Here is a 26,745-nt window from a genome sequence, read left to right on the forward strand (position 1 = left end):
AAAAGCAATGCTTGAGGGAGGATTGACTGGAAAGGGGTACAAGGGAACTTTCTGGGATGAAAGGATAGACATCTTCTGTATCTTAATCAGAATGATAGTGGCAAGATTGTACGCACTTATGAAAACTGATCAAACTATGCATCTTATTATGCACTTTATTGTATGTAAGTTATGCCTCAATTTAAAAGAATCAGTACTGACTACGGAAAAATCTGGCACAAAGATTTCATTTGGTTAAAGTGGCCAGTAACCTAAGTTGTAATTATTCACCTAAATAAAATGTGAGTGTTGGTAGTTAAAAAAAATAAATAAATAAGCAGAGAAAATCCTGTCACATGCTACAACATGGATGAGCCTTGAAGACATTATGCTAAGTAAAACAAGCCAATCACAAAAGGACAAGTATGTCCCTGTATGATTCCACTAATATGAGGTACCTAGAGTAGTCAAATTCACAGGGAAGGAAAGTACAGTGGTGGTTGCCACGAGTGGGAGGGGGAAATGGAGAGTTATTATTTAAGGCACAGAGTTTCAGTTTGGGAAGAGAAAACAGTTCTGGAGACGGATGGTAATAATAGCCGCATAGCAATATGCATATAGTAATGCCAATGAATTGTACACTTAAAGATGACTAAAATGTAAATTTTGTTATGTATATTCTATCACAGTTTTTAAAAAAACAAAATAAAAACTCTAAAATCTAGACTCATCATCTTATTGCTTAAATCAAAGGAATCATGGAGATCCACCTTGCTTGTATCCTTTGAAAGAAATCAATCATTCCTTTCTGAATCCTTCTGGGCATAAGCCACAGGAAAACAGATTCTACACTTTTCTCTCATTTTCAAATCCTGGATCTACTAAGCTGTCATTACAGAAGTCTATGATGTTTGTTTCCTTCAGAGTAATGGTCCTTAATCATTCTGGGGTTACAGATGCTTTTGAAGAATCTGATAAAAGCCACTGACCACAATTCTTCATCTGAGGATAACGAAGCTGCTTCATCTAGTTCATATATTAGGCTCTTCGAAGGTTTTTATTTTGAGAGGAACAAAGAACCAAATGTAACTGAATTATAGGCAGAAGTGGGAACTCAGAGCTCGCATGCAAGTCAGGCAGAGAGGTGGAGGCTTCAGCCTACCTGCTTTGGAAAAACTCCATCCCACTTCCCTGGGCCTCAGTGCAATCAGCGCCTTCAGCAAGCCCATGCTTAATCTATCTGCCCACCTGGACAGAACCAGGAGCCAGCAGCACTACCCACATGGCTTACCTCATACTCGGAATGGCGTGGTAGCCCAATCGGAAGCGGAGTTTGCTGGACCCAGCAAAATCTACAATCACCTTTTCCCCTACAGTGTGCATATGCTTGAGGAGTTCAAGGTGCTCCCTGGTCACAGCCTTCAGACTGGAAATGGTGGTCCATGGTAAGACCAGCCAATGGTAACGGGCCTTCGGGTATTTATCCTTTATTACCACCACCTGCTCATCTTTGTAAACCTAGCAGAGGGACACAAGAGAAGGAAACAGACATCTACTAAGAATCTTCTGTGTGCCTGGTTGCTATATTCTCTAAGTCACTTAATTCTCACAGTCTTGTGCAAATGGTTTTAGTAGCCCAGTTTTGAGAGATGAGAGCACTAAGATTCAGATAGGTTGAGTGTCTTGCACAAGTCACAGTTCCTAAGAGGGAAATCTAGGATTCCAACTCAGATCTACTTGACTCCAGAGTCTGTTTTCTTTTTTTTTTTTGAGATGGAGTCTCGCTCTGTCACCCAGGCTGGAGTGCAGTGGCCAGATCTCAGCTCACTGCAAGCTCTGCCTCCCAGGTTCACGCCATTCTCCTGCCTCAGCCTCCCGTGTAGCTGGGACTACAGGCACCCGCCACCTCGCCTGGCTAGTTTTTTTTTTGTATCTTTTAGTAGAGATGGGGTTTCACGTGTTAGCCAGGATGGTCTCGATCTCCTGACCTCGTGATCCGCCCGTCTCGGCCTCCCAAAGTGCTGGGATTACAGGCTTGAGCCACGACGCCCGGCCCAGAGTCTGTTTTCAACCACCACACTACACAGAATACACAGAAGATGCATAGTACAAAATAGTTCCCAAGGATCTGATGTAAAATCTCTGTAGGCATAAATTCAAAAGCATCCTTCTCCACTCCAACATGGCAGACTGTGTGACACATACACATGGGTTCCAGTAAGCCCTATTAGACCTGCCCCTTGTCAACCAGGAATGTAATTGAAGTATAACTCAAAGGCTCCTCAAGGATGATGCCTGTTTTTGTTTTTTTTTTTCTGAGATAAGAGTTTCACTCTTGTTGCCCAGGCTGGAGTGCAATGGCGTGATCTCAGCTCACCGCAATCTCCACCTCCGGATTCAAGCGATTCTCCTGCCTCAGCCTCTCGAGTAGATGGGATTACAGGCATGTGCCACCACGCCCAGCTAATTTTTTGTATTGTTAGTAGAGACGGAGTTTCTCCATGTTGGTCAGGCTGATCTCAAAACTCCTGACCTCAGGTGATCCTCCCACCTTGGCCTCCCAAAGTGCTGGGATTACAGGGATGTCTGACTGTTAATGCCAGGGCAGCACAGTACTACTATCACAGTATATTATCTCTGATGCTCCCCTGAAAGGAACCATACTAGGGTTAATGCAACTTCCCTTAAAGTACCCAGAAGTTTAAAAGGGACAAGGTAGAGGGGATACTCATTTGAAGAACTTAGCTTTCTCTCCAAACAATTCCAGTTGCTACTTTATTGCCAATGGGAAAAACCTCTTGTTCTCACAGAAAAGCCCAATAAAATGAATCTCATTCAGAAAGACTGACATCCTTTGATTTCATTTGTAATTAAGACCTCTGTGGAGTAGTCATTTACAACATGAAATGTACTGAAATTCCAAACTTGTATTCTGACCTGCATTTTGGGGTCCTGCATAGAAATCTTCAAGCCTTGACTCCAGTGGCCCAGTGATTCCTAAAAAAAAAAAAAAAAAAAAACAAGCAATGTAAATTATAAATGCCAGTAATTAAATTTGGCAATAGTTAATACTGTGTGACAGCACAACTAAACTTGGAAATAAACTTAGTTTTTGAGAATTAAACAAGATTCACTTGACTTTACTTCACTCCATTGCCTTCCTATATTCTTTTTTTTTTTGAGACAGTCTCGCTCTGTCTCACCCAAGCTGGAGTGCAGTGGCGCAATCTCAGCTCAATGCAGCCTCTGAAGTGATTCTCCTGCCTCAGCCTCCCAAGTAGCTGGGATTACAGGTGCCCACCACCACGCCCAGCTAATTTTTGTATTGTTAGTAGAGACGGAGTTTCTTCATGTTGGTCAGGCTGATCTCAAAACTCCTGACCTCAGGTGATCCTCCCACCTTGGCCTCCCAAAGTGCTGGGATTACAGGGATGTCTGACTGTTAATGCCAGGGCAGCACAGTACTACTATCACAGTATATTATCTCTGATGCTCCCCTGAAAGGAACCATACTAGGGTTAATGCAACTTCCCTTAAAGTACCCAGAAGTTTAAAAGGGACAAGGTAGAGGGGCTACTCATTTGAAGAACTTAGCTTTCTCTCCAAACAATTCCAGTTGCTACTTTATTGCCAATGGGAAAAACCTCTTGTTCTCACAGAAAAGCCCAATAAAATGAATCTCATTCAGAAAGACTGACATCCTTTGATTTCATTTGTAATTAAGACCTCTGTGGAGTAGTCATTTACAACATGAAATGTACTGAAATTCCAAACTTGTATTCTGACCTGCATTTTGGGGTCCTGCATAGAAATCTTCAAGCCTTGACTCCAGTGGCCCAGTGATTCCTAAAAAAAAAAAAAAAAAAAAACAAGCAATGTAAATTATAAATGCCAATAATTAAATTTGGCAATAGTTAATACTGTGTGACAGCACAACTAAACTTGGAAATAAACTTAGTTTTTGAGAATTAAACAAGATTCACTTGACTTTACTTCACTCCATTGCCTTCCTATATTCTTTTTTTTTTTGAGACAGTCTCGCTCTGTCTCACCCAAGCTGGAGTGCAGTGGCGCAATCTCAGCTCAATGCGGCCTCCGAAGTGATTCTCCTGCCTCAGCCTCCCAAGTAGCTGGGACTACAGGTGCCCACCACCACGCCCAGCTAATTTTTGTATTTTTTAGTAGAGATGGAGTTTCACCAGGTTGGCCAGGCTGGTCTTGAACTCCTCACCTCAGGTGATCCACCCGCCTCCACCTCCCCAAGTGCTGGGATTACAGGTGTGAGCCACCACACCCGACCCTATATTCTTTTTTTTCTTTTTTTTTTTTTTGATACGGAGTTTCGCTCTTGTTGCCCAGGCTGGAGCACAATGGCGTGATCTCAGCCCACTGCAACCTCTGCTTCCTGGGTTCAAACGATTCCCCTGCCTCAGCCTCTGGAGTTGTTGGGATTATAGGCGTGCACCACCATGCCCAGCTACTTTTGTATTTTTAGTAGAGAGGAGGTTTCACCACGTTGGTCAGGCTGATCTTGAACTCCTGACCTCAGGTGATCTGCTCATCTCAGCCTCCCAAAGAGCTGGGATTAAAGGCATGAGCCAGCACACCCAGCCATATTTTATTGTTGTTGTTGCTGTTTGAGACAGAGTCTCACTCTATCGCCCAGGCTGGAGTGCAGTGGCACCATCTCAGTTCACTGCAACCTCTGCCTCCCAGGTTCAAGCAATCCTCCTGCCTCAGCCTCCTGAGTAGCTGGGATTACAAGCGTGCGTGCACCACCACGCCCAGCTAATTTTTGTATTTTTAATAGAGATGGAGTTTCACAATGTCGTCCAGGCAGATCTCAAACTCCTGACCCTCAAGTGATCTGCCTGCCTCAGCTTCCCAAAGTGCTGAGATTACAGGTGTGAACCACTGCACCCAGCCAGCCTTCCTATATTCACAGCTGGCTGTCTAGATGAAGGCGAGAAATGCCAGAGTATGAGTCATATCTTCTTTGCCCTCTCTCACTCCAACTACAGCCTGAGCAATTCTCCACTTTGACATCAGCATATGAATTACATGATCTATGAAAACCTTTTATAGATGCATAAACAACTGATCCATTTTAGTTGTTCAGTGTTAAGTGCACACTGCCATTATTGCTCTACCTTCAAGTGGCTTACCTCAGGAATTTAAGAAAAAAGCACATACAGGAACATTCATCTAAATGATTTTCATGCCACAAACAAGTGACTCTTTCATCATGGTTAACAACCGCTCACACATTTCTGAACTTTACAGTGTACAAAACAATTAAGCAGTCATTATATTTCATTTCTTCTCCACATCATCTACCAATCACACTACCCTCACCTTTTTGATAGGTGCATCTTTTCCCTTATTTGGAGGCACGGAGCATTGGTTATGGTTGCTCCCAGGTTCCAGCCCTGTCCCAGGCTCAGCTTCGTGAGCAGCATCCCTTTCTATAGAATCACTGTCGCCTGATCTCTTTCTCTTCCTGTGTGTTTCCAGGCCAGGGTTCTTTGCCTCTTCCTCAAACTCTACAATATATGGATAAAGTTCATTCACCATGTGGAGAACCTGGCCAGGCTGCAGCTTCACCTCTTGGTCCTTCCCAATTACGACTGAGTCAATGCTGGTGGGATTGACTCCTACCTATGGGATAAACAATCAGAAAATAATTATAATAATAGCAACATAACCTACAGTAAGATAGCCACTGCTACATTAACCACTTACTATATGCCAAGCACCTTGCCTAATGTTCACCTATATTACTCCATCACTTCCATACATGACAGAGAAGCCTTCACTGGCTGGCACAGACACTCTAAAGTCAACAGCATAAGAAAATCATCAAGTATAAAATTCCAAGTTATAAATACACCTACCTGCTTTACCTTGACATATCCCTTGTTACACTCTGCTTTCAACTGTACTGAAAGAGATTGGAAAAAGTTAAACACAAATGCAACAAAGAACCAGGCACTTGCTCCTATTTTCCCGAAAGAAAACAATGAAGCTTCACTACAGGAGGCAGCTGAACAGATGTTTCCTTAAAGGCCTATTAGCAATCACCTGTTATGCAGGTGGCTGGAGCTCCAAATCCCACCAATTTCTAAAGGTTTAAATCCTTCCATAAAATGTCCAACAGCATACATACTCCCTTAGCTATTGCCAAGATCCCTGTGAGGCAGCTTCAATTAATCCCCACAAGTTTCCCTATTCCAGAACCCCTGGCCTGCTCATGATCACAGACTCTGCCGCCAGAAGAGAAGACCCATTTCTCCCAGCCGGGGCAGCGTGGCAAAACCCCGTCTCTACAAAAAAAAATACAAAAATTAGCCAGGTGTGGCGGCACGTGCCTGTAGTCCCAGCTACTTGGGAGACGGAGGTGGGAGAATCACTTGAGCCCCAGAAGGCAGAGGTTGCAGTGAGTCAAGATCGCACCACTACACTCCAGCCTGGGCAACAGAGTGAGACCCTGTCTCAGGAGAAAAAAAAAAGACCCATTTCTCAAACAAACTCTTGACCAAGGATTAAATCAAGCTTCCAATATTATTTTGGAAAAACAAAAACTATCAGATGTCTTTAAAAGAGAAAACAGTAAAAGTCACATTCCTGGAAAACAGAAACTCAGGTGGCTTTGGGTGGAGGGAGTAGAATATTCTAGAAAGATGATTGCAGAGACAGAACAATCTGAGCATGTGTGAGAAGTGGTAACATTAAGCATTCCTGTTCTGATAAATGAACAAGGTATCTAGAGTTGAAACAGGGAGGAAAGAAGAACCACCATAGCTGCTCCCCAGAGAGGACAGGGTGCCACATACAGTATGCCCCTTCAGTTGCTGTTGTGAGGAAGGGAACAGAGAGAGAAGCAGCTGCTTCTTCTGCATCTTGGGCCTACCCAGCTCAGGCATGGCTTTGTATCCCTCCACTTAGATTAACTCATATAGAAAAGATCATAATCAGTGCTGCAGATGCCAACTCTCTAAGTTCAGAACCCTTGGGAAACCTTGCTGTGGGAAGTCACACTCCAGGCAGCAGTGTGCATGTTTACAGGAAAAAACGAGATACATGGTAAGGATATTTTTCTGAGGGCAAGGACTTTCATTTATTAAACCCTAAGACAAGTGCTAGATGCCACTGTCTCATAAAGATGTTACTCTCTGCATGAGGCAATATGTAAAGGATGGCACCACCCCATTACTTCTCAGAGAGACATGGTTTCACCTGTAGACTCCAGAGTTTACATCTTGCTGCCCATTGAGCAATGTCCCTGGGGAAAGGGCAGGACTCAATTCCACCATCCCATGGTAACAGGATGAACTTGCCTGCTCCCAACCTTCACCCACCCTGCCTGGAACATTACCACACTGGGAGGGCAGAATCAGGAATAAATAGAGCCCTGGTGTTGGCTAAAAGAGCTCAGTTCCTGAGCTGTATTTTTGGCAGACAATAGATTTTCCATCAAGAGCACCCAGAAAATATGCATCTTTGGTTATCACTATGCCACATAACCAAACATAGTAGTCTCCACATTTCTATGACCAGTTACCTTGCTGTCGAGAACATTTCTTATCAGTGATTTTGGTCTCTGGGCCACGCCCAATCACAACTGCTTCCAAATGTGGAAGTCTGATTCGCTGGTGCCGGCTGTCCTGTCTCACCAACCAGCACACCCGCATCATCACTCTGAGGGACAAAACAAGAGAATCACTAGAAAAACAGATCCACCAGCACAAGTCCTCCAGGACCACACCTGGTGCCACCATGCACGTGATTTACCAGCTGTTCATCTTGAGGCAAGTGACTTTGCCACCCTAGTCTCAATTTTCTCACCTATAAACCATGATAATGATGGGACTCAGGAGGCTGTTGTGAAGATTAAATGAGATAATGTGAGTAAGTATTTGCCTCCCTGACTGAATCATGCTAAGCAATCAAATATTCATTACATATTTATTTATTTATTTATCACCGCAACCTCCACCTCCCAGGTTCAAGCAATTCTCCTGCCTCGACCTCCTGAGTAGCTGGGATTACAGGCACCCACCACCACATCTGGCTAATTTTTGTATTTTTAGTGGAGATGGGGTTTCACCATGTTGGCCAGGCTGGTCTCAAACTTCTGACCTCAGGTGATCCATCCACCTTGGCCTCCCAAAATGCTGGGATTATAAGCATGAGCCATCACACCTGGCCTGTTACACATGTATTGATATGTGCTGGACATTAGGCTACATATTGAAAGTCAAAGGATGAATAAAATAGGGACATTGTCTCTGTCCCTGAGGATCCTGGAGTACAGTAGGACAGAAAGAATCATATACCAATATTCACAGTATAATGTGATAAACACTACAAGAAGAGAGTAACCAAATATGGCATCAGCCGAGTAAAAAGACTGACTGACTCTTGTGGAGAATATTTTAAAAGGCTTCACAAGGAAGGCATATTAATGTGCGGTTGTAAAGGATGAGGAGTCTGCCTGCCAGAGAACTAAGGACATAAAAAAGATGTTCTCTAGTGCTTAGGTGTCTGTGTCATGGGTTTTCCTTCCTTGTCATAACATACTGATGTTGGCCGGGCGCGGTGGCTCAAGCCTGTAATTCCAGCACTTTGGGAGGCCGAGGCGGGCGGATCACGAGGTCAGGAGATCGAGACCATCCTGGCTAACATGGTGAAACCCCGTCTCTACTAAAAAATACAAAAAACTAGCCGGGCGAGGTGGCGGGCGCCTGTAGTCCCAGCTACCCGGGAGGCTGAGGCAGGAGAATGGCGTAAACCGGGAGGCGGAGCTTGCGGTGAGCTGAGATCCAGCCACTGCACTCCAGCCTGGGCGACAGAGCGAGACTCCGTCTCAAAAAAAAAAAAAAAAAAAAAAAAAAAAAAAAAAAAACTACTGATGTTAGAACAATATATTTTACTCCCATCTGCCAGAAGACAGTCATAATAAATATGCAAATCTGCAATTTCTTTTTTTTTTTTTTTTCTGAGACAGAGTTTCACTCTTGTTGCCCAGGCTGGAGTGCAATGGCGCAATCTTGGCTCACAGCAACCTCTGCCTCCTGGGTTCAAGCAATTCTCCTGCCTCAGCCTCCCGAGTAGCTGGGATTACGGGCATGTATTACCATGCTCAGCTAATTTTATATTTTTAGTAGAGATGGGGCTTCTCCATGTTGGTTAGGCTGGTCTCGAACTCCCGGCCTCAGGTGATCCGCCTGCCTCAGCCTCCCAAAGTGCTGGGATTACAGGCGTGAGCCACCAAACCCAGCTGCAAACCTACAATTTCTAAAGTGTGAACGTGGCAATTTTGTGCAATACACAACCTGCAAAACAATGGAAGTGCTGATATTCTTTTGAAAAACAACCCTTATGGCTTGTTGTGGACTATCAGTAAAAGAGAAAGACGAGAAATTCAGAAGAGAGATGAGGCCTCAACAATGGCCGAAGCAAAGGGGATGGAGAGCAAGAAGAGCCAGGAGAAATGTGGAAGACATACTTAATTACTGATGACATTTGGGGAATGACAAAGGAATAAAGGGAGACACTGGCCAGGTGCAGTGTCTCAGGCCCGTAATCCCAGCACTTTGGGAGGCCAAGGTGGGCAGATCACGAGGTCAAGAGTTTGTGACCAGCCTAGCCAACATGGTAAAACAAATACCATGTTGTTTGACCTAAAAATACAAAAATTAGCTGGGCGTGGTGGCAGATGCCTGTAGTCCCACCTACCCAGAAGGCTGAGGCAGAAGAATCGCTGGAACCCAGGAGGCAGAGGTTGCAGTGAGCCGAGATCGCACCATTGTACTCCAGCCTGGGCGATACAGCAAGACTGCATCTCAAGGAAAAAAAAAAAGAGAGAGAGACACTGACCAAAGACTTCTAATTTGGAAGATGCCCATTACCCAAAATGAAAAATACACAAGGAGACGTAATTTGGAGATAAAAAGGAAGGTGAAGAAAGAAGGACCAATTTCATATTGAAATGTAATTAGTTTAGGTTGCCTGTGGAAGATCCAAGACTCAAGCTGTGATATATGGGTATGAAGCTCAGGAGAGGGGAATGGACTAAATGCATATATTTGAGAGGCATCAACATGTCACAGAGGCTGAGGCAAAGAGAGAGGATGAGATCACCCAATGAGGTGAAACAGGGAATTATGGGCAGAGAGAGGATGCCTCTCTAGACTCCAGACTCTTATCAGTCCTCAAGCCTCTAACACGCCTCTCCTGGAAACCTGCCTACACTCAAGGCAGCACTTATACCCTCTGCACAAGTTTCATGTCCATAAGCAAAGAAAAAAGAAATCTGATTTTTAAAAATGTTTTATTTCCATCTGCAAACACAAGACAATGCAAGGCAAAGTGAGCAAACGACAGCTGAGGAGATGTAAATTCAAATGAATAAGATTTTAGTGCGAGTATATGAGCACTAAGGAGGTAAAAAGTCCTGTATTAGTCAGTATAGGCTTCCAGAAACCTCCTGGTTAGAGACGGCTAGGAGCCAAGGGGACTGATAAAGAAGAAATGGAGTAGGAGGGGCCATTCCATTTTAAAAAGCACAAGTGACAGCACAGATTTTGGCAATGGCAAGCCATAGGTCAGGGTAAAAGCAGATTTAGTTGACCAAACCACAGGAGCTGCCTCGGAGAGTCACAAAAAAAGACAAGAGGTGTCGAAAGAATACTAGGGTGAAAAGTTCACATTTAACATAATCAAGAGGAGACAACTGCCAGTTTTGAGCTTCACAGTAAAACAACAGCATCCAAAGAACACTTAACAGCTGTGTGTAGGCAGTCTACCATGGAGAAATCTAGAGTCAGAGATTAGTGAAGAGGCTGCTAATATAATGTGGGCCAGAGAGGTCAAAAAGACAATTCAGCAAGTCTCTGTGAAGGAATTGATGCAGGTGCATGAAGATTCAGCTATAAATCTAAAATCCTAAACCTGGAGCCTCAAATGATGATGGTGCTATGGGGCAGGTCCCATTTTTAAATGCTGTGCGTTCCAAGGGGCATCTGTTTGTACTTGCTGGAAACTGATGAATGAGCAGGTAACAGACGGAGAAGTGAAGTATGTCTTCACCAGGCACTGGGAAATATGTGGTGACTGACTACTCACACTGACAATAAGAGAAGCCAGAAGAGAACAGATGTTGAGAGCAGGGATAGAGAGGAATCCAGTGGGCAGCAGAGAGTATGGCTGACAGATGCAGGATAATAGGAACTACCTTCCTGCCCTCCATCAACACAGATACTTTATTCCCCCAAAGTTCTCAAGTTATGGTGTTTCTTTTTACTACTTCCTGAGAAGCTGAAGCAGTGACTGCACAATGGTTATGTAACTAACCTTAAATAATAACTTCACCCGTTTCAGCCTCCAATTCCAACTTCTAGGAATGCAGTGTTTTACAATATGGCAAGTGCAAAAGGATGGGCGTTCCTGAATCTTCAACCCAGTCCCTCCTGTAAAACTCCATAAACTGAAAACTCTGTAACAGTGGTCATGCCCATGTTTGCTTATCAATATACCCCTAGCACCTAATCTAACACTTGGCATACAGCGGGCATACAATAGATATTTACAAGTGAATTATCAAAGGCTATTTACTCTGCATGAGAGTAATAATTATCCCAGTTTTCCTTCTTGCCTTCTCTCTCCCTTCCTTCTATGGCTCTTCTTATGATGGAATGCTCTGTTCCACTCTTTGGGCAATCCTATCCATTCTCACATCTAAGTGGATAAATCCCAATTATCTATTTTTCACCTCTATATCTTTTTTTTTTTTTTTTTTTTTGAGATGGAGTTTTGCTGTTGCCCAGGCTGGAATGCAATGGGGCAGTCTTGACTCACTGCAAACTCCACCTCACGGGTTCAAGCGATTCTCCTGGCTCAGCCTCCTGAGCAGCTGGGATTATAGGCGTGCACTAACACACCTGGCTAGTTTTGTACTTTTTTTTTTTTTTTTGAGACACAGTCTTGCTCTGTCATCTAGACTGGAGTGCAGTGGCCAGATCTCGGCTCACTGCAAGCTCCACCTCCCGGGTTCAGGCCATTCTCCTGCCTCAGCCTCCCGAGTAGCTGGAACTACAGGCACCTGCAACCACGCCTCGCTAATTTTTTGTATTTTTAGTAGAGATGGGGTTTCACCGTGTTAGCCAGGATGGTCTCGATCTCCTGACCTCATGATCCGCCCGCCTTGGCCTCCCAAAGTGCTGGGATTACAGGCTTGAGCCACCGCACTGGCTTTTTGTATTTTTAATAGAGACGGGGTTTCACCATGTTGGCCAGGCTGGTCTCGAACTCCTGATGTCAGGGGATCCGCCCGCCTCAGCCTCCCAAAGTGCTGGGATTACAGGTGTGAGCCACTGCGCCCAGCCGGGCTCTATATCTTTCATTCTAGAGTTGAGGGGATTTGTCAGAAAGAAATTCTGATTATTCCTTAAAGAACTCAAGTGATCTGATAGAACACACAAGGCCAGAAACCAGGTAACCTCAAATAGTGCTGTCCAACAGAATTTTCTGCAATGATGGAAATGTTTTACACCTGAGCTGTCCAATAAATTACCCACCATGTGACAATCGAGCATCTAAAATGTAGCTAGGACAACAGAGGAACTACATTTTTTACTTAATACTTAAATAACTCCATGTGGCTGGAGGCTACCACAATATCCACCACAGTCCTGGAAACTTGCCCTGCCCTGATCCATCTCAAGTCCCTCAGGCCTGAAGTTAAGCTCGTCATACTGTAACTCCACAGTGGTTACGTATTTTACCTTCCTTTCCTCTTCACAGAACTAGTCCCACTTGCCCATCCCTCTCTCTCTTCTTTTCCCCAAGAAACACATACATACTGGCATACCTTCTTTGTGCTCTGCTCTATTACATTTCAAAGATAATGCACTTTTTTACAAATTGACAGTCTGGCAAATCTTTGTCAAGCAAGGCTTTCGGTGCCATTTTCCCAACAGCATGTGTTCACTTCATGTCTCTGTCACATTTTAGTAATTCTCACAATATTTCAAACTTTTTCATTATTATTATATCTGTTACAATGATCTGTGATCAGTGATCTTTGATGCTACTGGAAGAAAATGCCATCTAGGACTTCCAAAGGTAGAGAGAAGTCAGTGCCTGACTTCAAAGCTTCAAGGACAGGCTGTCTTGTTAGGAACTAATGCAGCTGGAGACTTTAAACTGAAGCCAGTGCTCATTTACCATTTCAGAAATCCTAAGGCCCTTAAGAATTATACTCAGTCCACTCTGCCTGTGCTCTATAAATGGAACAACAAAGCCTGGATGACAGCACATGTGTTTACAGCATGACTGACTGAATATTTTAAGATCTCTGTTAAGAACTACTGCTCATAAAAAAAAGATTCCTTTCAAAATAGTACTGCTCACTGACAATGCACTCAAGATCCCTGATGGAGATATATTATACAGGGAGATAAATATTGCCTTAGTGCCTGATAAAACAACATCCATTCTGCCACCCATGGATCAAGAAGTAATTCTAACTTTCAAGTGTTATTAATTAAGAAACACATTTCTTAAGGGTATATTAATTAAGAAACACATTCTTCTGATGGGCCTGGGCAAAGTAAATTGAAAACCTTCTGAAAAGGATTCAACCATTCTTTTTTTTTTTTTTTTTTTTTTTTTTTTGAGACGGAGTCTCGCTCTGCCGCTCAGGCTGGAGTGCTGTGGCCAGATCTCAGCTCACTGCAAGCTCCGCCTCCCGGGTTCACGCCATTCTCCTGCCTCAGCCTCCCGAGTAGCTGGGACTACAGGCGCCCGCCACCTCGCCCGGCTAATTTTTTTGTATTTTTTTAGTAGAGACGGGGTTTCACCGTGTTAGCCAGGATGGTCTCGATCTCCTGACCTCGTGATCCGCCCGTCTCGGCCTCCCAAAGTGCTGGGATTACAGGCTTGAGCCACCGCGCCCGGCCCGGATTCAACCATTCTAGATGCCCTTAAGAACATCTGTAATTTATGGGAGGAGGTCAAAATATTAACATAAACAGGCATTTGGAAGAAGTTGATTCCAACCCTTATGGATGACTTTGAGAGGTTCAAGACTTCAATGGAGGAAGTCACTCCCAATGTAGCAGAAATAAAGAGAACTAAAATTATAAGTAGAGCCTGAAGATGTGACTGAAATGCTGCAATCTCATGATCATACTTTAATGGATGAGGAGCTGCTTCTTATGGATGTGCAAAGAAAATGGTTTCTTAAGATGAAATATATTCCTGGTGAAGACGTAGTGAACATTACTGAAATGTCAACAAAGGGCTGGGTGTTGTGGCTCATGCCTGTAATCCCAGCACTCTGGGAGGCCGAGGCAGGCAGATCACTTGAGGTCAGGAGTTCAAGACCAGCCTGGCCAACATGATGAAACCCTGTCCCTACTAACAATACAAAAATTAGCCAGGTGTGGTGGCACGCGCCTGGAATCCCAGCTACTCAGGAGACTGAGGCACGAGAATCTCTTGAACCCAGGAGGCAGAGGTTGGCATGAGCCGAGATCGTGCCACTGCACTCCAGCCTGGGTGACAGAAAGAGATTCTGTCTCTCCATAAAAAAAAAAAAAAAAAAAAAGAAGAGGTTGGGCGCAGTGGCTCACACCTGTAATCCCAGCACTTTGGGAGGCCAAGGCAGGCAGATCACAAGGTCAGGAGTTCAAGACCAGCCTGGCCAACATAGTGAAACCCCATCTCTACTAAAAACACAAAAATCAGCCAGGTGTGGTAGCAGGCACCCGTAGTCCCAGTACTCAGGAGGCTGAGGTAGGAGAATCGCTTGAACCCAGGAGGCAGAGGTTGCAGTGAGCTGAGACCGCACCATTGCACTCCAGCCTGGGTGACAGAGTGAGACTCCATCTCAAAAAATAAATAAATAAAAAGAAATGTCAACACAGGACATAAAACTTAGCTCATAAAGTAGCAGCAGGGTTTAAGAGGACTGATTCCAATTTCTGAAAGAAGTTACACTGTGGGTAAAATGCTATAAAAATCCATAAACTGGGCTCAAAAAATAAATGAGACAAAAAGAAAAAAAAGTCATCAAACAGCATCACTTACTACAGAAAAATTTTTGTGAAAATCAATCGATGCAGCAAACTTTATTGTCTTATTTTAAGAAATTGCCACAGACATCCAAATCTTCAGTAACCGTGACCCTGATCAGTCAGCGGCCACCAACATCAAGGCAAGACTCGCCCAACATCAGCAAAAAGATCACAACTCACTGAAGGCTCCGGTGACTGATACATTTCTTAGCAAAGTATTTTTAATTAAGGTATGTACATTGTTTGTTCAGCCATAATGCTCCTGCACACTTAACAGACTACAGTATAGTATAAACATAACTTTTATATGCACTAAGAAACCAAAACATTCATGTGACTCACTTTATTGCAGTTGTCTAGAACAAAACCCATAAGGTCTCCAAGGTATGCCTGCATGTATACCCTTCAGGTATAATATACTGAACAGCATCTCCCAAATAAATCACTTTTTTTTTTTTTTTTTTCCTGAGACAGGGTCTCATTCTGTTGCCCAGGCTGGGTGCAGGGCATCATTACAGCTCACTGCAGCCTCAACTTCCTTGGGCTAAAGTGGTCCTCCAGTCTCAGCCTCCTGAGTAGCTGGGACTACAGACATACACCACCATGCCTTGCTAATTTGTTTTATTTTTTATGGAGATGGGGTCTCACTATGTTGCCTATACTGGTCTGAAACTCCTGGCCTCAAGCCATCCTCCTGTCTTGACCTCCCAAAGTGCAGGGATTACAGGTAGGAGCCACGCCCAGCCTAAGTCATTCTTAATATGGTCTCCTGGTATTCCTTTCTCCTAAAACCCAAATCCTATTTAACTTTCAAGCCTCACCTCCTCCCTAAGGCCTTCACTGAGCTGTCTTCTCTGCTCTACATCTTATTGTTGGATGTGGACAAACTACCCTCACAGTTCTCTGAATGTTTAATGTGGATGTAATTCTACTTTCCAAACAAGATTATAATCTCCCTGCTAACAGACTGCATCACTGTCTATGCATTCACAAAACAATGAGGGGGGTTTCTGGAGATCACTGTCCTAGGCTAGGCCTGGCCTTTACTTCAGGATCCCCTGGTTTTCAGCATACCTTTATCAAGTGCATACTATATGCTAGGAAATATGCTAAATGTCTTACTTACATGGTCTCATTTTAATACTCACAACTCCATTCTAAGAACAGAAAATTAAGGATGAGAAGATAAGTAACATGTTCAAGTAACATAGCCAGTATGTGCCAGAGCTACGATTTGAATTCCAAAGAATAGGTTCTTAACCACTGCATCATATAACTTTTGGCTTCACTCATTTGATCATTCAGTCAAAATTACTACACTCCTGTGTACCTTGTGCCATTCTAGTGCTGGGAATAAAGAGATAATATATGAGCCCAGCCTTCAAAAAACTCAGTCTTAGCCAGGCATGGTGGCACGTACCTGTCGTCCCTGCTACTTGGGAGACTGAGGTAGAAGGATTACTTGAGCCTAGGGGTTCAAGTCCAGCTTAGGCAACACACCAAGACCTCATCTATAAAACAATAAATCTTGTAGAGGAGAGAAACACAGAAATAATTATATTAATAGTAGATGTGGTAAGTATGATGATTGCTCTATACAAAGGGTGGAAGCATAATGCTGGAGTACCCAACCGAGGCTGGGAGGAAGGAGGTATCAGGAAAAAATTTCCTGGACGAGGTGGACCTAAACTTTATAAATGAGTCCCATTTATAAACTGGGTTAATTAGGTGAAAAGAAGCAGCCTAATTAGGTGAGGAGGAGGAGATGGAGAAAGGAAACAGGGAGAAGATTCCAAGCAAAGAGAACAAGGGCAAATACACAAAGAAGAAATAGCACAGTACCTATGAAGATGCCATTCAGTGTTGCTGGAACCTAAAGCATGAGGCAGAGAAGAGGCTGGAGATACAGGCAGGGTTCAGATGAGGCAGAGCCCTGGCTGAGAAGCTCAAACTTGAGAACTTTCAATGGATTTTGCAAGCCAGTAGACAATGAATGTTTGCTGAATGAATTCAGAATGGATGAATGCATGGACAGATCTTTAAAGATTAAGCAGGAATTTGATGCAGACTTGTTTCCAAAGACCATCTGGGAGTGGAGGGGAGTACTGTGGAGAACAGATACGGGGGAAAAGGCCTAGAAGCAGGGAAATCAGTTAGAAGGCCATGATATTGCAGGTAAAAGGACAACAGTAGAGATGGAGAAGACTGCACAGATTTGAGAGATGTTTAGCGGCTAAAACTATCAGGACTTAGTGATGAATGTGGTAAGAGTTACGTCCAGGAAAGACGCTGAGTTCAATTTCAGTCATCTGAATTTGAAGTGTCTGTGGGACTTGCAGGCAGAGACGTCCAGCAGGATAGTCAGAGGTGAGGGTAAAGCTCAGAGAGGTCTAAGCTGACAACTTCAATTTGGGAGCATGTAGGAAGTTGTTAAAACCAAGCCAGCTGATGGGTTCACTCAGGCAATGTGTACAGAATGAAAATAACAGTTTTTCATTGCTCATATGCCAAAGTAACAAACAACAGAAAACACCCAACATTTAGGGAAGGAAGAAAATGACTACCCATAGCAGAAATGACTGGTAAGAAAGGCACATGAAAAACAGCTAGAATGTAAATTCCTTAAGAGAAAACACTTTATCTGCCTTGTTCATCTCTGTATCCCAATTAACACTTGTTGAATAAATCATCTGAGAGCACTGACATGTAAAGCAAAGAAGAAGGGAGTAAGAGGGATGACCAAGTTCCAAAACAGCAAAGAGATCCAGCAATAATTGGAAAATGTCTATCTGGTTTGATAATCAGTCACTGGTGACCTTGGGGTGAAATTTCAGGGGAATGATGGGTCTGAGAGCTAGATACAGAAGGAAACAAAAGGTGAGAAAATGGGGGCAGAGTTTAGAATACTCATTAAAACAGTTTAGATATAAAGGGAAAGAAAGTTATTGGATGACAGCTAAAATTAAAATGGATCACCAAGGACTTTTTCTTTCTTCGGCAGGGGGAATTGTCAGAGATCTGAGAAACCCGGCCTTGCTTATACATGACTGGAAGACAGAAATGACAAATGAAAACAAGGTTTCATAAGTGACAGCATAAAATATCAGAAGCAAATACAAAGAAATTGCTTTGATTAGAAAGACAATTCATCCTCCTCTGAGACAAAAGGAAAAGTAAAGGGTATAAATCTTGATGACTTTAAAAGGGAAAGCAGAGGCACAAATGCGAGGGAAAGCACGTCTCATGATCCTAATTTTCTCCATAAAATAAAAGGTAACAAAGAGTAGGTGTCTGGAACTTAATGGACAGCCGAAGAAAAACAATATAGAACAGTGGCGAAGATCAAGGCCTCTGAAGTTGGATTGCTTGAATTCAAATATTGGTTCTACCACCTACTCGCTGTGTGACTTGGGGCAAGTTATTTAAAGTCTCCAAGTCTTCATTCCCGCAAGTGTCAAGCGGTATTAACAATTGCTCTGCACCATGGATTGTCACAAGAGCTAAAGGACAAAGTATGTAAAGCTCAGTGTCTGATAAAAAGCATTCAACACTATTATTGCTGTTGTTAATAGTGAAGGTAGGAGCAGGAGCTGTGGACATATAAAAAGATCATTTGAAAGCAATAACTGTGGCTAGGCACAGTGGCGCATGCCTGTAATCTCAACACTTTGGGAGGCTGAGTGGGGCGAATCACCTGAGGTCAGGAGTTTGAGACCAGCCTGGCCAATATGGTGAAACCCCATCTCTACTAAAAATACAAAAAATTAGCCAGGCGTCACGGCACACACCTGTAATCCCAGCTACTTGGGAGGCTGAGACAGGAGAATCGCTTGAACCTGGGAGGCGGAGGTTGCAGTGAGCCGAGATCATGCCGTTGAACTCCAGCCTGGGTAACAGAGTGAGACTCTGTCTCAAAAAGACAAGAGAAGACAAGACAGAAAGAAAAGCAATACTGTATAATAAGAACGAGCACAAATCTGTATTGCCTCGCATATGAACAACCCCCAAAAGTTCCAAACCTGGACCACAGTAATTCCAAATAGAAATTTCATCCCCGCTATGTTGAGCCACTATCACTGGTATGTATGGGGAAAGGCTGTTTTTTTTTTTTTTTCTGAGACGGAGTTTCACTCTTGGCATGCCCAGGCTGAAGTGCAATCTCGGTTCACCGCAACCTCCGCCTCCCGGGTTCAAGAGTCTCCTGCCTCGCCCTCCCGAGTAGCTGGGATTACAGGCATGCGCCACCACACCTGGATAATTTTGTATTTTTAGTAGAGACGGGGATTCTCCATGTCGGTCAGGCTGGTCTCGAACTCCCGACCTCAGGTGATTCGCCCACCTCGGCCTCCCAAAGTGCTGGGATTACAGGCATGAGCCACCGCGCCCGGCCAAGGATTGCTTCTTCTGGCATTCCTACAAGGCCTGTTGAGGATGCTGCTAAGGTCCCTCAAGTGCCTTTCACGAAGCATTTCTAGCGGAAACGCTGTCCTTCCCGACAAACTGGGCCGCCTCCTTGGTTGGACAGGGCCTACTCTCTCATATTTTTTCTGCTTGTGTTGTGACCAAGGTACCTACAGGTGTCGGGAGCACACGTGAACAAACACAAAGTGGGTCGAAGACCAACAGGAGCGCCCGCTGAAACAGCCCAAGGGAGTAGGACGGGAGGACAGAGAAAGCAGCCGCGAGAGCAGCGAATGAAAGCAGAGTCATTCAAGGCACATCACTCAAGGGTAGGAGCAGCCTCGGCCTAACGCTCACCCGCGGCACTGAGCCCAGCCAGCAGAGATAGGCTGACAATCGCCTTACCTCCAGACGTCGGAGACGAACAAATTCACGTTACTCATGTGTGCCTCACCGCTTCCGGCGCTGCGGGATGACATCAGAAGCCGACTGGAGCGCGGCCACTAACGTCAGCAGCACCTCTCTAACGGATTGGCTGAAAGAATCTGGCCCAGTTCCCAGATCAAACAGCGTCCGCCCCAATTGGGTTTTCCCTGGGCCGTCGTCCAAGTGAGAATCGTGGCAGTTATGCCTGTAGGGACCAGCTCTCTCACCATCTCTCCCTGAGGGCCACTCGCCTGTCACTGCCTCACAGTCTCTGAATTGGGTGATATTTCAGACCCAATCCCTCTGTGGACGTTTCTAGGTGGCTGTGCAGCTTCTCGATACTCCATAAGGAGATGTTCACAACCTTTAAGGCCATCTCTACTGCTGCAGACAACCTGCTGTAGCACTGCCACTTGCTTTTTAAACTACAGTCCGCTTTCTCCCTTGTGCAGGGAGGAAAGAATGGAGAGGTAAAAGGCGGGGAAACCTGCTTAAGATTTTTGTAGTGCTGTCTACACTAAATGAACTGAGGGGCAATCCGGAGGAAAAAAAAAGCAGGATGCAGGGATAAGATGCGTGTGCTGATTTTTTACAGCAATTCCAAAACGTTACCTAAGAATCATATTGCAGGCCGGGCACGGTGGCTCAAGCCTGTAATCCCAGCACTTTGGGAGGCGGAGGCGGGCGGATCACGAGGTCAGGAGATCGAGACTATCCTGGCTAACACGGTGAAACCCCGTCTCTACTAAAAATACAAAAAACTAGCCGGGCGAGGTGGCGGGCGCCTGTAGTCCCAGCTACTCCGGAGGCTGAGGCAGGAGAATGGCGTGAACCCGGGAGGCAGAGCTTGCAGTGAGCTGAGATCCGGCCACTGCACTCCAGCCGGGCGACAGAGCAAGACTCCATCTCAAAAAAAAAAAAAAAAAAGAATCATATTGCAATTATTCAAAGGCACTTTGGCAGAAGGAACAATCCCTATCTCATTGGTAAAAGTATAGTTTATAATTTTTCTCAAATACAACACACTGGCAAAGATTCTTTGGTTGAATTACGTTTCTGAATTTTCTGCTAGGCCCATCTGTGCACTTCCCTGTAAAATCCAGTTTTAGCACAGACCCTGGCTAAGTCAGTTTAGCAAGAACCACCAACACCACCCCGCCTTATGTGGTTATTCTCAATATCTGATCAGGTTCCTTAGTCTCCACCATCCCCCAGGTGATGTCTGATTACGTTGGCCTGTCTCCAGCAAGAATCCTATTAGGTCTATTTAGCCAGAATCTCCTTTACCCTGATGTTTCCTCTTAGTAATTTTCCATCCACTGACCCCTACACAGCTCCTTGGCCATAAATTCCCACTTGCCCATGCTGCTGTTCGGAGTTGAGCCCAATCTCTCTTCCACTGCAAAATCCTGTTGCAGTGAGCTTTATATACCTATCATGAAGTTCCTGAATAAAGTCCTCCTTACCATGCTTCAGCAAGTATCATTGAATATTTTTTTCTTTAACAAAATTGAGACTTAAGGAGTCACATTCTTCATCAAGGTGGAGTATTGTTTCCTTCCATGGAAAAGCAGAGACTTAACAGTATGATGGAGCTATCAGAGCTTTCAAGACAGAAGGTGGGAGGATGTTCCAAGAAACACAGAAGACAGGCTTGCTTTTGTTAGCAAAGATGCAGGTTTATATTAGGGTCATATAAGGAAGTCGGAAAACACAAGCAGCATTTCAGCAGCCACACAGGCCTTACAGCTGAGGAATGTTGTTCACAACTGCTTAAGATAAAAAGAGGCAACTCTGGTGACATGACCAGTTTTGTTGTTCCCTCAAAATTAAGCATCCCTCTCGGTTAAGAGTGCTTCTTTGACCTGCCTTTGTGTGTCCTGCATCCAAAAGTTGGATTGGATCATTCTAATAACATTATTCAATATATAATGTGCAAAATTGGGCAGAGTTTCCATGTCCTGCTTGTTAGGCCTAGTCCATTGTCTATAGTGTATTAGTGGCCAGAAAAGCAAGATCACACAGCACAATGCATAGCTAAAGGTATGGCAGGCAGTTAAGACTATCAGGAACTTCGGCCGGGCGCAGTGGCTCAAGCCTGTAATCCCAGCACTTTGGGAGGCCGAGACGGGCGGATCACGAGGTCGGGAGATCGAGACCATCCTGGCTAACACGGTGAAACCCCGTCTCTACTAAAAAATGCAAAAAAACTACCTGGGCGAGGTGGCGGGCGCCTGTAGTCCCAGCTACTCGGGAGGCTGAGGCAGGAGAATGGCATAAACCCAGGAGGCGGAGCTTGCAGTGAGCCGAGATCCGGCCACTGCACTCCAGCCTGGGCGACAGAGCGAGACTCTGTCTCAAAAAAAAAAAAAAGAGAATAAAAAAAAAAAAGACTATCAGGAACTTCATATTGCCATGCAACTAATCACCAGAACTTTTTCATCTTGAAAAACTGAAACTCGGCCAGGCACGGTGGCTCATGCCTGTAATCACAGCACTTTGGGAAGCCAAGGCAGGTGGATTACCTGAGGTCAGGAGTTCAAGACTAGCCTGGCGTGGCGGCATTTGTCTGTAGTCCCAGCTACTCGGGAGGCTGAGGCAGGAGAATTTTGAACCCCGGAGGCAGAGGTTGCAGTGAGCCGAGATCACTCCACTGCACTCCAGCCTGGGCACCAGAGCAAGACTCTGTCTCAAAAAACAAAAACAAACAAAAAAACACTCCATATCAATTACATAGCTCCCTATTTTCCCTCCCCCCAACTCCTGGCAACCACCATTCTACTTACAGTTTTCATGAGTCTGACCACTCTAGGTACCTCATGTAAGTAAAATCAGACAGTATTTGCCCTTTTGTGACTGGCTTATTTCACTTAATATAATGTTTTCAAGTTTCATCCAAATTGTATCATGTGTAAAAAGTTCCTTTTTAAAGCTGAATAACACTCCATTGCATGTACACACCATACTTTATCCATTCATCCATCTGTGGATATTCCACCATTTGGCTATTGTGAATAATGCTGCTATGAACATGAGTGTATAAATATCTCTGGCTCAAGCTGTAATCCCAGCACTTTGGGAGGCCGAGACGGGCGGATCACGAGGTCAGGAGATCGAGACCATCCTGGCTAACACGGTGAAACCCCGTCTCTACTAAAAAATGCAAAAAAACTACCTGGGCGAGGTGGCGGGCGCCTGTAATCCCAGCTACTCGGGAGGCTGAGGCAGGAGAATGGCATAAACCCAGGAGGCGGAGCTTGCAGTGAGCTGAGATCCGGCCACTGCACTCCAGCCTGGGCGACAGAGCGAGACTCCGTCTCAACAACAACAAAAAAATAAATAAATAAATAAATATCTCTTTGAGATCCTGTTTTCACAATTTGCAATTGCAAAGACATGGAACCAACCTAAGTGCCCATCAAACTGATGAGTGCATAAAGAAAACGTGGTACATATACACTATGGAATACTACTCAGCCATAAAGAAGAATGAAATAATGTCTTTTGCAGCAACTTGAATGGAACTGGAGGCCATTTTTCTAAGTGAAGTAACTCAGGAATGGCAAATGAAATACCACATGTTCTCACTTATAATTGGCAGTGAAGCTTTGGGTATGTAAAGGCATACAGAGTGGTATAATGGACACCGGAGATTCAGAAGTGGGGAGAGTGGGAGGAAGGTGAGAGATTTTTAAAAACTACATATTGGGTGTAACTACTACTCGGGTGATAGGTACACTAAAATTTCAGACTTCACCATTATACAATTCATCCATGAAACCAAAAACTATTTGTACCCCTAAAGCCATTGAAATTTGTTTTCCTTTTTTTTTTGAGACAAGAGTCTCGCTCTGTCGCCCAGGCTGGAGTGCAGTGGCCGGATCTCAGCTCACTGCAAGCTCCGCCTCCCGGGTTTACGCCATTCTCCTGCCTCAGCCTCCCAAGTAGCTGGGACTACAGGCGCCCGCCACCTCGCCCGGCTAGTTTTTTGTATTTTTAGTAGAGAAAGGGTTTTACCGTGTTAGCCAGGATGCTCTCGATCTCCTGACCTCGTGATCCGCCCGTCTTGGCCTCCCAAAGTGCTGGGATTACAGGCTTGAGCCACCGCGCCCGGCCCTGTTGTAGGAGTTCTTTACATATTCTGGATATTTACCTCTGATCAAATATAAGATTCCCATTTCATAGGGTGCTTTTCACTCTGCTTGCTGGCTGTATCCCTGGATGCACAAAACTTAATTTTGAAGTACTTCAATTTACCTGTTTTTTACTTCTGCTGCCTGTCTTTTGATGTTATATCCAAGAAAATATTGCCAAATCTGTCATGAAGCTTTTCCCCTATGTTTTCTTCTAAGAGTTTTATAGTTTTAGGTATTATGTTTAGGTCTTTGATCCATTTTTGAGGTGTGGTTTTTTTGTTTTGGTTTTTGTGAGACAGAGTCTTGCTCTGTCGCCCAGGCTGGAGTGCAGTGATGCAATCACAGCTTACTGCAGCCTTGACCACCCAGATTCCAACAATCCTCCCACTTCAGGCTCCCAAGTAGCTGGGACTACAGGCATGTCCCACCAAGCCTGGATACTTTTTTTTTTATAGAGACAGAGGTCTTGCTATGTTGCCCAGGCTGATCTTGAACTCCTGGGCTCAAGCAGTCCTCCTGCCTCAGCCTCCCAAAGTGCTGGCATTACAGGTATGAGCCAGTGTACCTGGCCTTGAGTTCATTTTCTGTACTATGTAAGGTAAGGCTCCAACTTCAATTTTTTGCACGTGGATACCTAGATTTTAGCAATACCATTTGTTGAAAAGACTGCCCTTTCCTCACTGAATGGTATTGACATACTTATTGAATATCATTTAGTCATTTATGCAAGGATTTATTTCTGGGATTTCTATTGTATTCCATCAGTCTGTATGTCTGTCTTTATGCTAGTACTGCACTGTTTTGATTACTATAGCTTTGTAATCCTTTTTGAAATCAGGAAGTGTAAGAACTTTATTCTTTTTTTTTTTTTTTGAAGATTGTCTTTGGCTACTCTGTCTAGGGCTTTGTTGTTTGTTTGTTTTAATTCCAACGGTTAGAAATGAGATCTCACATGAAAATCCAGATTTTGGCCGGGCGCGGTGGCTCAAGCCTGTAATCCCAGCACTTTGGGAGGCCGAGACGGGCGGATCACGAAGTCAGGAGATCAAGACCATCCTGGCTAACACGGTGAAACCCTGTCTCTACCAAAAAATACAAAAAACTGGCCGGGCGAGGTGGCGGGCGCCTGTAGTCCCAGCTACTCGGGAGGCTGAGGCAGGAGAATGGCATAAATCCGGGAGGCGGAGCTTGCAGTGAGCTGAGATCCGGCCACTGCACTCCAGCCTGGGCCACAGAGCAAGACTCCGTCTCAAAAAAAAAAAAAAAGAAAACCCTCTGGGCCACAGAGCAAGACTCCGTCTCAAAAAAAAAAAAAAAAGAAAACCCAGATTCTGGCTGGGCTCAGTGGCTTATGCCTGTAATCTCAGCATTTGGGAAGATGAGTCAGGAGGAAAGATTGAGGCAAGGAGTCCAAGATCAGCCCAGCCAACATAGCAAGACCCTGTGTCTACAAAAAAATTTTAATAGAAAGAAATTTCTTTAAAAATCAGGATTCCTGATCTCTTCGGGGAAAAAAAATCAATAAATCTAGCCAAGTCCAACAACAAACAGCTAGAATTGTGAATAGCTGCCATGTGCTCCCCAGTTTGCCACTGTCTCTACCCACTCACTCATAACCTGTCTGGCCCCCTGACAGCTCTTCTTTCTTTAAGATTTTGAGACTTCTGTTCTAAGGGAAAAGCAGTTGGAGGCAGAAGTACCTACTTGGTCTAAGGGAAAAGCAGGTGAAGCCAGAGGCTATGGTTGCCTGGTCCAGAGACTTGCTCAGAAGGAAAAACATGAAATTCTGAGAGACAGTATAGCTGGGACACCTCATTTTGTTTTGGCATTTTGGGAAAGTTGTATTAGTCAGAGTTCTACAGAAAACAGTAGGGAGGGAGAGGGTTGTGAGGGTATCAAGAAAGACCTATCTGGCCAGGCGCGGTAGCTCACACCTGTAATCCCAGCACTTTGGGAGGCCGAGGCGGGCGAAACACAAGGTCAGGAGATCAAGAAGATCATCCTGGCCAACATGGTGAAACCCCATCTCTACTAAAAATACAATAAAATTAGCCTGGCGTAGTGGCGGGTGCTTGTAGTCCCAGCTACTTGGGAGGCTGAGGCAGGAGAATGGCATGAACCCGGGAGGCAGAGCTTGCAGTGAGCCTAGATCGTACCACTGCACTCCAGCCTGGGCAACAGAGCAAGACTCCATCTCAAAAAAAAAAAAAAAAAAAAAAAAAAAAGAAAGGCCTATCTGAGGAAAGGACAATTAAACTGAGTCCAGAAAGACAGAAAGGAAACAAACACATCAAGACTTGATGGAAGCATATTTTAGGTCTGTGATCCAAACTGAGGAAAGAGCATGTACAAAGGCCCAATAGCAGGGCTTTTAGATTATTTTTTTAGGGCTGCTAGAAGTCCAGTGGAGGTGAAAATCCAATGGAGTTAGTGAAAGGAAGATAAGGAGGCCTGAGCAAGGACAATAGTAAACCATTTAAGAACTGTATGTGGATTCATCATTCAATGAAAAACCCCTAAAGAATTAGTTAGGAAGTGACATATTTGATGTTCATTTTATGAAGGTCATTGTTGCTGCTGTGAGTAAGAATGGACTAGTGGGGATGGCAAAAGCAGAAAAGTGGAAAGTGGTTAGCAGTTTACTGATGCAGTGCAAAGGACACTGACAGCCTGAACAAAGGGACAGAAGTTCACTGACTCAAGGGAGATTTGGGGGTAGCATC

The 26,745-nt window shown here is 44.4% G+C and overlaps 1 protein-coding gene across 7 annotated transcripts in view; it reads right to left on the reverse strand.

Annotated features, from left to right (window-relative positions):
- APTX (aprataxin) overlaps positions 1 to 26,745 on the reverse strand; it is a 52,725-nt gene that overhangs the window by 11,283 nt on the left and 14,697 nt on the right. The window contains exons 1-6 of one of the 7 annotated variants that reach the window (XM_033186830.1): positions 19,866 to 19,956; positions 7,541 to 7,677; positions 5,874 to 5,920; positions 5,335 to 5,637; positions 3,766 to 3,825; positions 1,271 to 1,497 (exon numbers count right to left, since the gene is read on the reverse strand). In XM_033186830.1, the coding sequence (XP_033042721.1) occupies positions 1,271 to 1,497; positions 3,766 to 3,825; positions 5,335 to 5,637; positions 5,874 to 5,920; positions 7,541 to 7,677; positions 19,866 to 19,939 (848 nt within the window). In that variant the 5' untranslated portion in view covers positions 19,940 to 19,956. Of the gene's footprint in view, positions 1 to 1,270; positions 1,498 to 3,765; positions 3,826 to 5,334; positions 5,638 to 5,873; positions 5,921 to 7,540; positions 7,702 to 19,817; positions 19,957 to 26,745 lie in introns of those variants that run through there. The other 6 variants (XM_033187000.1, XM_033186749.1, XM_033187148.1 and 3 more) reach the window with 6 other exon arrangements.

This window comes from Trachypithecus francoisi, unplaced genomic scaffold, assembly GCF_009764315.1.
Source record: "Trachypithecus francoisi isolate TF-2019V2 unplaced genomic scaffold, Tfra_2.0 Contig00156, whole genome shotgun sequence".
In the NCBI taxonomy this organism is placed as follows: domain Eukaryota; kingdom Metazoa; phylum Chordata; class Mammalia; order Primates; family Cercopithecidae; genus Trachypithecus; species Trachypithecus francoisi.